General features: G+C 38.2%; 1 protein-coding gene across 1 annotated transcript in view; it reads right to left on the bottom strand.

The window, feature by feature from the left end:
• Positions 1 to 14971, bottom strand: part of ITGA8 (integrin subunit alpha 8) — a 116392-nt gene that overhangs the window by 23135 nt on the left and 78286 nt on the right. Inside the window, exons 25-27 of the mRNA XM_065666475.1 lie at positions 13840 to 13998; positions 8499 to 8624; positions 5070 to 5183 (exon numbers count right to left, since the gene is read on the bottom strand). Of these exons, the coding sequence (XP_065522547.1) occupies positions 5070 to 5183; positions 8499 to 8624; positions 13840 to 13998 (399 nt within the window). The remainder of the gene's footprint in view (positions 1 to 5069; positions 5184 to 8498; positions 8625 to 13839; positions 13999 to 14971) is intronic.

Consider the following 14971-nt stretch of genomic DNA (forward strand, 5'->3'; position numbering starts at 1 on the left):
GTGCAAAGGCCAAGAAGAATCACAGACTTTTTTGGATTAACTTCAAAGCCTGGCTGTAAATATGAACCCTCTAGTAAAGCTGACTTTTGGACTCAGATTTGCTGATCAAGCAAGTAATAGCCTGATTCGTGCAAAAGAGAAACAACCTTACATGGTTATGTTACGTTGCGTCCTGTTAGGGCTATATTATGTTCCCATTTGTGTAATCATGGTATTTCTGAGTCATGAGGGGGAGATCCGAGGAGATCTTGCCCTATGTTCTTTGAACTCTGATAGGTACTTTTAAATATAAGACTCAGGAGTTGGCTAGTAAAACATCTGTTTCAAAAATTCATTTCTAAATGATGAATCTGTACCATCTGTCTGATTTGTGACATCGTTCCAGGCTCCAAGCTCTTTGGACCCTTACAGCACTGTTGGACATAGAACTTGGCTCATTCTTTCAGCCTGTATTGAAAGTTTCTCAGAGTGATAAAAATCTCCTTCTGGGAGAGCCTGGGGAGGCAGTAATATAAAAACACCCACAGAGGGTGTGCAAAATTCCCAAAAGGTTTGAAGCTTATTTTGTTTTCTTTCAATGTTATTGAATATAATTGTGTTGTTTCTCTCTTGACTTTTAGACAGATCCAGATATTTGAATTTGGCACCCCTGACTGTGTGAACTTTAAGAGCTAGAAGGGAGAAAAATCTAGTTTTAATCTGAGAAAGCTGAAAGGGAACAGAAACATGGCAGCCACACTGTAATAGGGTGCTGCCTTAGTACACAAAGCCATGTTTTGCCTTCTCTGTTAAATAGTTGAGTGGCTCTGAACACGCACTCATCCTTCATTTTAGATGCCTAAAAATGGAAATATATGCTTGACATAATAAAGATGATGAGTGCTGCAACACCCACATCTGAAGTGTCTGACCTCAGACTGCTATCCAAACCCTGAAATTCAATATCTAGGCTCCCTGTACAGCATACCAAGACAATGAGGTACTCAGGCAAATTGACTTGTACTAACCATCAGGGTAGTGCATGAGGACTGTCCCTTATCAGGAAAAGAGGCACCCAAATCAGGATTAAGTGAGAATATTTACACCCTTTCAGAAGGCAGCATCTAAAAATTACTTAAAAGGATCCTAAAGCATTAGTTGAAAGACTTAAAGACTTTATTCAATATTCAGCAGCAGATGCCAGAGCTGGCAGTCTGGTGATTAGAGAATTCATGACTGGAAGACATGAATTCAATTCCCTCCTCAGCTTGAGAAACCCCATATCCCTGCTTTATAGAGTGATGGTGTTCCCTTTCTGCTGAAGCTGCACCTCTACAAGGACATTAAAAGTAATTGAGAGGTCTAGAAGGGTATAGAAATGAGAAAGAGCCTGATGAAATACCTTGTTATTTTGGGCCATCAGCTAGAAGTCCTTCCAGTTCTCTCATCCTTCATCTCCTTGCGTTCATTGCCTGGCACCTGGGCCTATCATCACTGTTAGAGTGAATGTTTTAATTGTACTTCCTTGATGAGAAATTTTGTTGAGAATCTCCATATTTTACTACTGGTGAACTGAGTGAAGGGAGGTTCAGGCATAGCAAGCAGGACTTACTAAGGAGCAAGGAGGAGCTAAAAGGCCTGCAGCCCTGGCATTGCTTACTTGTGTTTCCATACCCCCAAGTCCCAAGGCATACTTTGACCGTTCTCTGCTATCCAGATCAGAAGGAAGGCAGGAAAGGTGTTTCAAATCAGCTAGATAAAGAATCCTTTAAAGACATCTCTCTGTCTTGTCACTGGCTACAGAGTTAGGCAAACAAAACTGACATCAAATTTGCAGATGACTAAAATTAGACGTGTCCCACTGCCCCATTAAACATGCCACTGAATTTCATGCAGTTATCCTTGTTCTGAACCTAAGTCAGGCTAGCTAAACTTACAATTTAGAAAAATATTTTGTCTTTATGAAGAGCCACTTTTGTCTTTATGAAGCCACTAAGGAGATTGCGTGTCTTCTGTAGCTAGTTTTGTTGCAACTGTTACACATCCTCTGTCACATCCAAAAAATGAGAGAGGCATTCTCTGTTTCTCATTATTTTTTTTTTTTTTTTAGCTTTAATCTCTTACAGTTATTTCTTGTTCCATACTAAACTGGACTTGGAAAAACTTTTATGAGGCTAATACCCACTGAAATAGCTGTAAACAGCCTAGAAAATTGGCATCTAGGGATCTGTGCAAGGAGTTTCATTTACGTGTGTGTTTTTTCACAGGACCTTGGTTTTGGCCCTTAAAGAGTTACTTAGACTTCACCAGTAGAATGATGAAGAGAAAGACTTGATTGAATCTGGAATATATCACATCCAGTTCGCAGTAAGGTAGTTAGCTAAGGGAGCTAAGTGTTACTTCTTGCTTGGTGAGGAAGACAGGGAAGGTTCACTGTGATACTGCTTGCACAGAGCAGTGACCAAAATTATCACAGATTGTTCCAGCCAAGGAGAATATCTCTGCCTCTTTGCCTGTCTCAATGTGTTAGGAACAGTGGACTAGTGCAGTTAAGAGAGACTAGCCAGTGTGCAAATGTCGGGTAGACTCTTACTGGAATGAGAACAAAATTGAATAAAATTCCCACCATATTTTCCAAAATGTGCTTTTTCTATGAGTGCAGAGATGCTTTACTGGCATTTTCTGTGCAAAACTTTGTCAGATCTTTGCAAAAGATTACACTAGAAGATGTCCACCTCAGTTACCAAGATTTGGGAGGACAGAGGGACATTCAAACTATCAAGATCTTGGGCTTAAATTTAAACCAGAGCCTGCCCTTTTTTCCCCACTAGCAGATGACTCACTGAGCAAACCTAAATGGAGTACATTTAGCCTAGCCTTTCAAACACATTTGCTAAATATGCCTCTACCTAAAAGCATTATATATTTGTTACAGGAAGTGAAGAAAAGCTATGGCATGGTTAAACTTCGTGAAGTGGGCTGATGCCAACCTTACGAAGTTTAACCATGCCGAGTGCAAGGTCCTGCACCTGAGTCGGAGCAATCCCAGGCACAGCTACAGGTTGGGCAGAGAAGAGATTCAGAGCAGCCCTGCGGAGAAGGACTTGGGGGTGCTGGTCGATGAGAAAATGAACATGAGCCGGCTTCAGTGTGCGCTCGCAGCCCAGAAAGCCAACCGTATCCTGGGCTGCATCGAAAGGCGCGTGACCAGAAGGTCGAAGGAGCTGATCCTGCCCCTCTACTCTGCTCTCGTGAGACCTCACCTGGAGTATTGTGTACAGTTCTGGTGTCCTCAACATAAAAAGGACATGGAACTGTTGGAACAAGTCCAGAGGAGGGCCACGAGGATGATCAGGGGACTGGAGCACCTCCCGTATGAAGACAGGCTGAGGAAGTTGGGGCTGGAGAAGAGAAGGCTGCATGGAGACCTCATAGCAGCCTTCCAGTATCTGAAGGGGCCTATAGGGATGCTGGGGAGGGACTATTCGTCAGGGACTGTGGTGACAGGACAAGGGGTAACAGATTCAAACTTAAACAGGGGAAGTTTAGATTGGATATAAGGAGGAAGTTCTTTACTGTGAGGGTGGTGAGGCACTGGAATGGGTTGCCCAGGGAAGTTGCGAGTGCTCCATCCCTGGCAGTGTTCAAGGCCACGTTGGACGAAACCTTGGGTGGCACAGTTTAGCAAGAGGTGTCCCTGCCCATAGCAGGGGTGTTGGAACTAGATGATCTTAAGATCCTTTCCAACCCTAACTATTCTATGATTCTATATACAAGTTTCTTGGAATTGATTGTTTATGAAAAGAATTGACAAATCAGGAATTAATTCACCTAGTATCTGAAAGGATGCCCTTTGTTACTGAGCTAGACAGAAATCACTTTTCCTCAAGTAAGGCCAAATAATTCTATGCTCTTTTCAGTCATAATGGTGCTCATAGCTGTTGCAGAAGAAACACAGAATGTACCCTTTCTCTAGTCCTGATAGAGAGGTAGACAAACCTTTCATGTTATCCTTCTGGTAAGTACTGCCATAGTCCCGTACACTAAGAGAAACCCATGACCCTCAAAGTATGTAACCACTGTGGATTTGGAGCCATGATGATTAGCCATTGAACTGGCATTCAATTTCCTGTAAATACTGTCCCATCTGTACTCTTGTTTCTCCAGGAAAGCAAGTCAAGCAAGTTGTAATCTGAAGATCCTCAGTTCTTTCCTTCCTAGGTTAAGAGGTACTGTCAATAAATCATTCTTCTACAGCTATGGGGAACACAAGAAGGTTCTCGTGTTCTAGGTAGAAAGACTGGCGAATTTTAAATTACATTAAGAAGGAAGGTGATAATCAATCAGTTTGACCAACAGAGGATCTCCAGATTTTTCCTAGTAACAGCAAACTGAATTATAAGTTTTCCAATGCCCAGTGTTACAGATACGACAACCACATTGCCAGCTGTGAGGTAACAGCTCACAGTGCAATCCCTCTGCTTTATGCAGTACAGATAGAATTCTGAGGGCAGGTGAAGTTGCAAATGCAAGAATTTTCAAAGAGAAGTTTATTTTTTTCCATGGTCTGCATTGTCCATTCTTTTTAGTGGTGATACACAGATTGTCACTACAAGAGTATTTGTATGCATATGAGCTCAATACATATTACTCTTCCCTAGATTAACAGACAATAACAATAAATTTTTAAGCTGGACACAGTGTACACCATATACTATTTGTCTCCAAGAAAAACCTTTCATTGGGAAAGACATGATGAATGCACAGCACATCGTGGAGACCTAAATGATCATTGACTTGGACCAGTCTAGGAAAGCAGAAACAAAACCAGGAGAGGTGTTTAAAAATAATCTTGGTATTTTCATGTAAGATTCAGGACATAAATTAGAGAGGGGGTGATAGTGAAAAAAAGAATAAGCAGCATGCATGCGACCTGAACAGGAAGCAGTGAGATGTTACCTTCAAAGAAAGTGATAACAAAAAGGATTTGCATTTGATCCATTCAATGCCATCATTTGTATTCTTACATATCTGTTCAAATAAAAGATGCAGGGGTCTTATGCATAGAAAGAGACTTTTGTGTGCATTACCTCCAGGAATGTTTGGGCCCATAGCCGGGACCTGATTTTCAGCGCTGCACTCTTTCCTTTTTCCAGTTGTCCCACAGTGCAGGAAATCAGGATACACTTCACATTTGTACAGTTCTGTGTGCAAAACAAAGGGAAGTCATACTTGTGCTTTAAAAGTGCATATAATCATTTTCAAATGCTTGTGCTTTAAAAATGCATATAATCACTTTCAAATGCCATAAACTAGCAAAACAAATCAACTTCCCCTTAAAGAATTAAATCAGTAGCTTCATCTAATATACACGATAGATATCCCATGAGTCATTGTGAGAACTATAAACCAAGGGGGAGAGTCTTTTTGCACTACCAGTGAATACAACCACCTACCTATAGTAATGAATATAAAAGTAATAATTTTCAACAACATTTACTCTGAAAAACTCTTAAAATATCCAGGTACTTATTAATCCTTTGAAGCATGTGCTTTGTCTTCATCTATCAGTCATTTTGTGATTTCAACACTTCTTTTTCATGTTCTCTATGCCTAAAGCCTTTATGTTCTTAAATTTTTCTCTTAACTCTCCTTTTACTGATGTTTACGTTATAGCAGCCAGAATATTTGCTCAGATTCTTTAGTTGCTCTACTTGAAACTTGCTGTCCATGAAACATTCCTGATGAGCAGTGATTCTGGCTCATACACAGGGTTGAAGACAAAAGCCAAGCAATGCAACTCAAAACTATATACTCTGTTAAAGTCTGCCAGAAGAATGTCTCAAAGGTTGAAGGCTGACTGGAAGCCACAGAAGGAAATGAGCAGAGTCTCACAGGGTAACCACAAAAATTATGTGGTTGTTTGGGGTGTAGAAAGGAAGAAAGATCTTATAGAAAAACGAGTAAATGTGTGTGTAAAATAATGTATAGGTATATATATGCAAATGGATTTTGCCTTTTTAGTTTTCGTTTGATTCATGAGGAAGGCTCAGGTTTTAATTGATTCACATTTTTAGAACAGAGATCTGTAAAAGAATCCTTCCCTTACAGATGTTTTATTGACACTCATCACAGAAGGTCTTGTGACCTTGAAAGCAAAACCAAGTTTTCATAAGTATGTTCCCTTGGGACAGTGAGAATGGCTACATTACCAAAGCCCATACTTCAGGAAATGAGATGATAATGTATGTATTCCCTAAAGGAATACATACACAGCTTTATACATATCTTTCCCTGCAAATCCAAATCTCTGTCTTATCACAAGTTAAGTAGAAGATGTGTGCTTACTCACTGTTTTCTGCCTGAAAAATGAAACTGCAAACCCTGGAACTTGCAATTCTAAACTTTTTTTTTCTTCTAATGAATATTTCTAAGTATCTGTTTATTTGGCTTTTTTGGCTTATTTGGCTTTTCACATTTAAACATTCTCTAACCAGATTTATTTATCTTGCAGGAAAGAGGAGAGCTATTTTCATTAATCATAGTAGTCAAAAACACATATCAACAAAATAAATCATTAATATGCAGAAAAGTCTACTTTTGGCTGACATTTTAGGACCTGAACACATATTTCTATTATTCTTAGTAATGCATTTAGCCTGTAGTGATTTTCACAACACTGTAACATTAGAACTAATGGAAAAGAAACCAAATGTTTAACAAACAATGTAAATATAAGTTCTCAGAACACTTTTTCCTCTCTGTAAAAATGCTTTGATGAAAAAAAACTTAGAATTTATGATTTGACAAAAATCCAAATTTTAACAAAGAATCACCTTTGGCCAATCAACCATTTTCCAGAGCAACAAGTCACTTTCCATGTATACTTCCAATATGTCAAATAAAAATTTATTTTTTCTGGATCCATAGTATGCAATGCCAAAGGCACACAGAATTGAGACACATGTCTAACTGAACAAATGACATGCTGCTTTTCTATGGCCATCCTGGAAAAGTCCTGCTATATATCCAGTGGTAAGCACCGTATCCAACCCTAACCGAATTTGTACTTATTAAAAGCATAATGCACTAGAAGACTGCTTATCACAGAGCCAATTTTACATTAGTAAGTACTCAGCTAAATACTGTCTACATCAAGCAGCTGAAAAATCTCTGCTTCCTAGTTTAAGATGCAGGCACAGTACATACTTAAAAACTTTGTTAACCACTTTCAGTTGCTGCAGTAATTTCTATGGTGGTAGCACATGAACCTAATCACTGAGAAAGATAACTGATAATTTAGGTATTACTGAAGAACAGATTAAGTGTTCTGTGGTATTAACTGGAATGTCTTCAATAGCCTGGGCATTTTTCCTGCAGCCCCAGTGGAATCAGATTCTTCCCAGGGTATTAGGTTGATGAAAGAATTACATAGGAAACAACAGTGATTATTGTTTCAAATGGGTTCATCTGTGATTTTGTTTTTAATAACATTATGGTATTCATTACTTTCAGATTCTATCTTCTTCCTGTTATAAAAATTGCCAAATTAACTTCCAGAAGCAGCATAATTATTCTATTACTCCAGAATACTTAGGTCTGTGAGGTTCTCTTCTTCCTACCAAATTCTAGTGATGTCATGCAATTCAAACATGAGCTTGCATTAAACAGCTTAATATGAGACTGGACAGCATGACAGAAGCTCTGCCTGGGGTTTAGAAAAATAGAAGGAAAGCACTGACTGCATGACCCCAAGGTCACCAAGTTTGAAAACAGCCTCCAGGCAAGGGGAGCTGATACCTGAAGTGCTGAATTTTCTAAGGATGGGGCATTGTATGCAGCAGTGCAAAAAACCCTAACCTTCTGAAAATACAGCCAAGGTCAAATACTCAGGTACCAGAATGGCTAATCAGAACTATTTTCATGGGAGAGAGATCTCTCTCTTGCTCCAGCATTGTCTGTAATGTTTAAAATGCATTTGCCTTGCTCGTGGTACTGTAAGTACCTTTCCACATGAATATAAATACTGACTGGGGAAAACAAATATATTCCAAAGCATTTGCATGTCAGAACTATTACTTTACATGAAAATGTTCATTTTAAGTGTGAATTACGCTTTATGAAAGAGCCAGAATGCTAGGAGTCAAGCTAACAGTGATATACCTACCTTCAGAAGACTGACTCTGAAATATAATTCATTAGAAAAAGGTGCATTCTCCAAATCTGTGTTGAAATTCCGTGTGATAAGTGTGCAACTGCAAGACCACGAAGGTTTCTCTGTAAGCAGCCAGGAGTAAGACAACCAGGAATCTGGCATGTGTGATCTTTAATGCAAAGCCGTGTCAAACAAAATAGCTAACCTGTGGCTTGGTGATATGTAATAAGCAGTATTTTAAACTTAGGGCTTAAAAATCACTTAGAAAAATACTTAAAAATCAGTAAATAAATTGCAGTCAAACCAACAGCCACCTTGATAAACTGTATGTGTATTCCCAGTTGATAGTGTTTAGATAGCTCACCAATATTTTTGCAGAGTTTTTCCTGTAAGGTTCTGCCACTGTGATTTCCCTTCTCCTGATGTAATGAGAAATTGTGGAATTATATAAAAAAGCAGCAAGTTCAGGAGTGTCTTGTGGAATAGCAAACTGCAAAGAGAAAAAAAATGTGAATGCTAATGACATACTCATGCAATGATTCTAACAGATTTGTTCTCTTTTCAGAGGTCTTGAATTTTGGATTAACACTGTTTTTTCAATTTAACTCCACAGCCATGAGAATATGCTGTCTTCAGCTATGAGTATGATGAGTAATAGCATAGCAAGATATTGCTCAGTTATAACAGATGCCATTTTTTCCACTTTTCACTGGCATTAATTTCATTGCTGTACTTGATTTTGTTAGACTCTTTGGGTCAGAATCTGATCCCTATAACAGAATAAATTCAAAGCTGCTGCACAGAAATCTCGTAATTAGTTCAGATCAGAATTTGTCTATTGAAATAAATATAAGGATTTTACAGCTTCAGAACATAAAAGAAAAGGAAACCTGAATTCTAGCACTGCAACTTTTGCTCATTATTTTTTACAGATTTCTTTAGGTAACAACTCAAATTTGTATAACGCAACAGCTTGTTCTTTTTTATTCTCATATTACATGTACTCTCTTCAGCATTTCTGTTCTCTGATTAAAAGCTGTATTTATTGTTGGTAGTTTGATTTCTACACAGAGCATTTATGGCTTCTTTCAAGAAGCCTCAGAGAACACCTGGGAATAGAGTTGTTATGAGGGAAAGATAAATCGTAATTCGTAACAATCTAATCATGTAAAATCACAACAAAACACATGAGGAAATTTGCAATAAGTTCTCAACAGGAATTCAGCTAAACATAGATGAGACTATTCTTTAAGGGCATCAGATTATAAAAAGCTACACCAGATCCATCTTATCAGTACCTTTAACCTCTGAACATAAAATATGTTAAATTCCTGAAGAAAACTATCGTAATTGTAAGAAATGTTGTACACTAGAGGGAAATGAATAGCTATAAACACACAAAACCTTCCACACACTAATGCTGTGTAGTACTAGATTTGGAAAACCTGTACTATTCTTCTGATTAAAATCATGAGGTTGAAGAAGGAACCGTTTTGATATTCTCTGAGACTTTCAGTCAAAAGCATCCAACAAAGTGAATGATACTAGAATTTATTAACTGATGAAAACCCCTTAGGCAAAAATAAGATGGTTTTTTTTCTATTGCTTAATTAGGTTAACATTGTCTTTTTGCAATAAGGAAACAGTTAAATAGCTAGTAAATCTCTTCCTCTCAATGTGATAACATGTGGGAATTCTCTTTCCAGGATTCTTTCAGCAGCACATATACACTTCTTTAATGATGACAAATTAAAAGAACCACAACATATTATCACACGCCTTTGAAGAAGCCCTCAATATATAATCACAACTGATGCATACGTAGATCCGTTTGAACACGAGATGGTTTCTATATAAGTCTTTTTTTTTTTTTTTAATATAGATTGTAGTCAATCATGTTAATGGATGCACCTGACCCATGTGGTGGATTTTAGCTGTTATTTTGCTGCTCCTCCAACAGATACCTCACTCATGGTACTGCAGTGCTCAGCTACTGAGAATGTGCCATGTGTGTCACCTTGTATTGGCTACCGTAGTTGGAAACCACTGCCTATACCTCTGGTATTTGTAGACACAGGCTCCATAAAACTACTTTTCGCCATCAGTCTGGGGAAAAATAACCCAACTCTTCAGAAATAAATATTGGCTCAGGCCAAAAGTCCATCTTCTCATCAGCACTACCTTTAAACAGGTGTGGAAGGAAGAGTTCATTCATACATTCAGGAACAGGACATTCATACACAATGCTCTCTCCTAATAACTTTCAGCTTCCAAATGTTTTCAGTTTAGGGACTTCCTGATCTGCATGAATTTTTTGTTCATTTATTAATCTTCACTGGTCTTCTCTTTTGCAAATTTGTCCAGTTTCCTTTTAAAACCATGTAAACTTCTAATCCTGACTACTTCCCCTGGCAACAAGTTCCAGATATCTAATAACTGCCACTATGAACTGCCACTTCCGTTTGCTTGTTTGAATCTGGCTTTACAGGCTTCATTTGATGCTCCAATTCTGGTACAGTGAACATGCTGCCCTCCTGTGCAGGAACAGGCAGAGCAGTCAATCACTACCCACACTCTTCTCGCCACTTCTGATCTTGCAGATCACATTTCTGCATAGTCACCTCCTTTCTAGATTAAAGCACCCTAGTGTACTTAGTTCCTCTGTTCCGTATCTTTCATCAGTCCTTTCCCTACACTTCACACCTTTTGCAAGACTCATAATTTTATTATCATTTCACATACCTCAGTGCCTTCAGAGGAAGATAAGCTACACGGAAGTCCCTAAGTAAGAGTCATCCCGTGTGTGCAGAGGTTTAATTTATCTTTGTGGAAGAAACAGAAAAAAAGAGGAAACCTTTCTACAAGACCAGAGATTCAGCAATGGGGAAGAAGACACTGATCTAACTGAAACTGAACCATCTAAGTAATTTCAAACGGGAAACGCCCAAGAACCCAAAGAGAGCTAGGTTCTGAAACCCAAGAGGAGCCATGCATATAATGTCCTTACACTTATTTGGGAATTTGAGCCAGCCATCCTGCTGTTTATACAAAACCTGAAGGAAGTTTTCTCTGTATCCTCTTCCCATCTGAAGCAATAGATAAGCATGACATATCTGAAACCTGATTTGTCTATTCATGCTATTCAGTGCTTTGAAAAACTGCAAATAAGGATGCTTAAATTCTTGCAATAATGATTGTGCATCCACAGCCATATTCTACTAAGACAGATGGAGCAATATTTCATTATTACAGGAAGATTTCTCAGAAGCCTCATAAGAATTGAGTCCTGTTTATGTAACAGATGCAATCATTGGCAAGGAGGAGAAGCAAGAGCAAACTAAAAAAATAAAGCAATAATAACCATCAAAACCACATTGCCTGAAAATGTCATAAGAATTGTGGCACTATTCTACCTAGCAGCTCTGCCCTCCTGACAGTAATGCTCTCAGTTTCTTAACTGAAACTTAGAGCACAGTGACTAGGGAGGGATGAAATCCTTTTCATGTACTTGCAACATGATCTGCTTTAATAATGTATTCGGTAAACATCATTTTTTCTGTATTCTTGTAAGTATATATTGCAGTTCTGTCTCTTGCAGCTCCTGTGGTTGTGAGAAATCCCCTTCACTCGAAAGATGTCCCCACTTCCATCTACTGTACTAAACTCAAACCCCTCTTGGTATGCAAAAGACGCATAGTACTTTTAGCATTTGGAACACAGCTCTCTCGGCAAGATGTTTAGCAGGCTACTGGTTAAACTCGACAAGTGCTGTTTACTCCAGAAGTGTCTGGAATCAGTTATGCTTAATAAATTGGATACCTTGTTTTTGATGGAATAATATGTAGAGCTGTGTTTAGCTAAATCTTCTGACTTGGAGCCAAACCAAGTTCTTTTGGGGGGATCTGCCATCACAAACATAGATCTTAAAACAGGCTTGTAGACACTGCTGTATCAACACTTTTAACTGAGGCAGCTGCTACTAGGCTTCCCCTTGTTACTCTTTCCTCCAAACTCTGAGATCTCCAGCTCTGCTACAAAATAAAAACCATGTCCATGGAAGGGGAAGAGATTTGGACAGTAAACAATACCTAAGAATAACACTTCTGAAAAAATAGGCAGAGGAATTTTCTCTTTTTTGCTGGTATGATTAAAATAATTACACAATCATTTCCAAGTAGAAAAACCAAAACGCTGTCATGTTGCTGACAAAGTTGTAACAATTATGAGTTAATACTGATTAAGCCATAGAACATTTGTAGACTATATGAAGGCTTTTATCAAGTGGCAGTACATGAAAACTTCCATTTCTAGAGTATATGCAGAATGCAGAATTCCAGTTGATAGCTTCACTTCATAGGATATTGAAAGTATGTTCTTTGAAAAATTAAAATCATTAACACTTTAAGACGGGTAAAAAATACATAGGCTTCTAAAATTACTCCCATTCTACAGATTATACTGTCTCATACAATGCTGAACTTAAACATCATATAAAATATCGCACATGATATTAAAACCTGTGGGGAGCCCACAGGGAAGCTCACGGCTGGAGCGTTTGTCCTGCAGGGACAGGATAAGGGACCAGTGCTTGTTCAGCCCAGAGGTGAGAATGCTTTGAGTGGGCTGAAGCTGTCAAAGGGAGAAGGCTGTCACAAAAATGAAGCCAGGTTTTTCACAGAGGTGCGCGGTGGTATGATGTGGCAATGGGATAAGTGGAAACAACAGAAATTCAGACTGAACGTTGGGAAAAACCTTTTTCCTGTAAGGGCAATCCAGAAGCATAAAAATTTGCCCAGAGAGGTTTTGCAGCCTCCATTCTTGTTTTTTTTTTTTTTAAAGACTGGACTGGATAAAGCCCTGAAGAATCTAGTCTGATCTTACAGCTGATCCTGCTTGAGTAGGATGTTGGATCAGAGTGCTCCTAAGGTCCCTTCAAACCTGAATTAGCCTGTGATACTGAATAAAACAAGTCACTATTCAAATTATTTGTATCACCAGGTAAATTTTGTGTATTGGAATAAAACCCTAAAATTGTGTTACATGCTTTAAAAATACTGCTACAAAACCTGGTGTCTGTCTGTTGTGTATTAAATAAACAGCTCCAAGAAGTCAATGTTCTTCAATTTAATGATAGGACATTATTGTGCTATAAAGGAATTTCCCCACTGCTAACAGGTTCAGATGTAAGAGCTTTTGATAAACAAACCACTGATAGGCTGTATCAGACTCAACTGAAAAGCTATGTGCATCCCTTGACATAACAAAGGTTTATGTCACCTTTTGGAGATCATCCACTGAGCACCTGATGTGCAGATGACTTTCTGAATTAGTGTACTCTTTCAGACACAAGAATTCTTAGGATCTCATGAGAGCGGAAATATTTTGTCTCAGCTATTCAAAGCCATGTTATAAATGACCCTCAAGGAAAACCCTGCAAATTTCTGTTTAAAAAATTATCTTGTATCTGTGATACTGAATTGAAATACAAGTTTCTCCTGATAAGAAGAGAACAAAAACCAAATGCATACTGTGCAACACGTCTGCCAAACTAGAAACACTACACATTATACCTTGCTTCTTACCCAGTTAAAATGGTCTCAGGGTAACTAAAAAACTCCACAAAAGCTTCATCCTATTGTGAACTCTAGGCAGAAAAAAATCAAGCAAAGTGCAGACAGGGATGGAAATAAAAGAGGCTGACTTACCTTTATTTGCATTGTATTAATAGGAGAGCTGGTTTGACAGTGCAATGGTCCGTGTGTCTGAATATGAAGAATATAAAGAAGAAATTCTTCTCGACTGGACACAGGCCAACCAACATGGAGAACTGTATTGTTGATGGCACTTGGTCCTATGTTGTGCAGCTGCCAAACAAATATCATCAGTAATTTCCACGGCAGTAAACAAGAACAAAAAATACAGCAACCACTACTCAGACATTTTCAAATTCCTAGTGTTCACAGCCATGAAGTACTTTGGGAAAGATGTATAGTTTATTAATACAATTTTATTGATGGACAATCTGTGGCAGGTAGGGGAAAAGGACCTCTCTATGTTTGTTACAAAGACAGTGGAAAATCTAGGTGAACAACCTTTTCTGTCTGAGTCAGTGTTCAAGAAATCCATCACCTTTCCCACTTTTTTCTACATGAGAAAGCTGAAATTACCTAAAAAGGCATAAAACCCCCAAATCAAAACATACTAGCAAAATACACTATACAAATATATATACAATGAACCTTAACAGAACATGCTTGAAAATAGCCGAAACTTCAGGGCATGAAAGAATCGCATTTCAGAGTGCAGGAATAGAAGTTATAGCAGAGCTTAAACTAGTTTTTGTGGTTAAGAAAGAACTCTATTTTCAACATTTCTCAGTTCAGATTTCACCAAAAGAAAATAAGGAAGTAGTTTTCCTAAAGTAACATCCCCAGACATTATTCTTTTCTGGGGAAATGAATAAAGACAGAAATAACAGAAATCTGGGCTGTTAAAAAAGTTTTATTAGATCAGTTTACAATTTGAAAATATCTGATGGCCACAGGAAATTTGGATATGTGTTAACACTGGGCATGAGAGCTAAAGAAGCAGAGCACCATGAAGCTTTACTCAAAGCTTCTAGAGATGTAGAGAACCTCCTTTCTTTGAATGTGTAGAATTTTTGTGACAGATAAGCTTTACTTAGAACTGAATAAACCCCACTTGCAATCCTACGTCTTCTCCAGTAAAGGGTTTTTGGGTGGGTGTTTGGCCTTTTTTATGCTTTGCTGATACCAATAAACCATGAAAGTGGTTTAATCACTGTAACTAACCACTGTAACTATTTTAAAGTATTTT

The sequence above is a fragment of the Lathamus discolor genome, chromosome 2 (genome assembly GCF_037157495.1).
Source record: "Lathamus discolor isolate bLatDis1 chromosome 2, bLatDis1.hap1, whole genome shotgun sequence".
In the NCBI taxonomy this organism is placed as follows: Eukaryota; Metazoa; Chordata; class Aves; order Psittaciformes; family Psittacidae; genus Lathamus; species Lathamus discolor.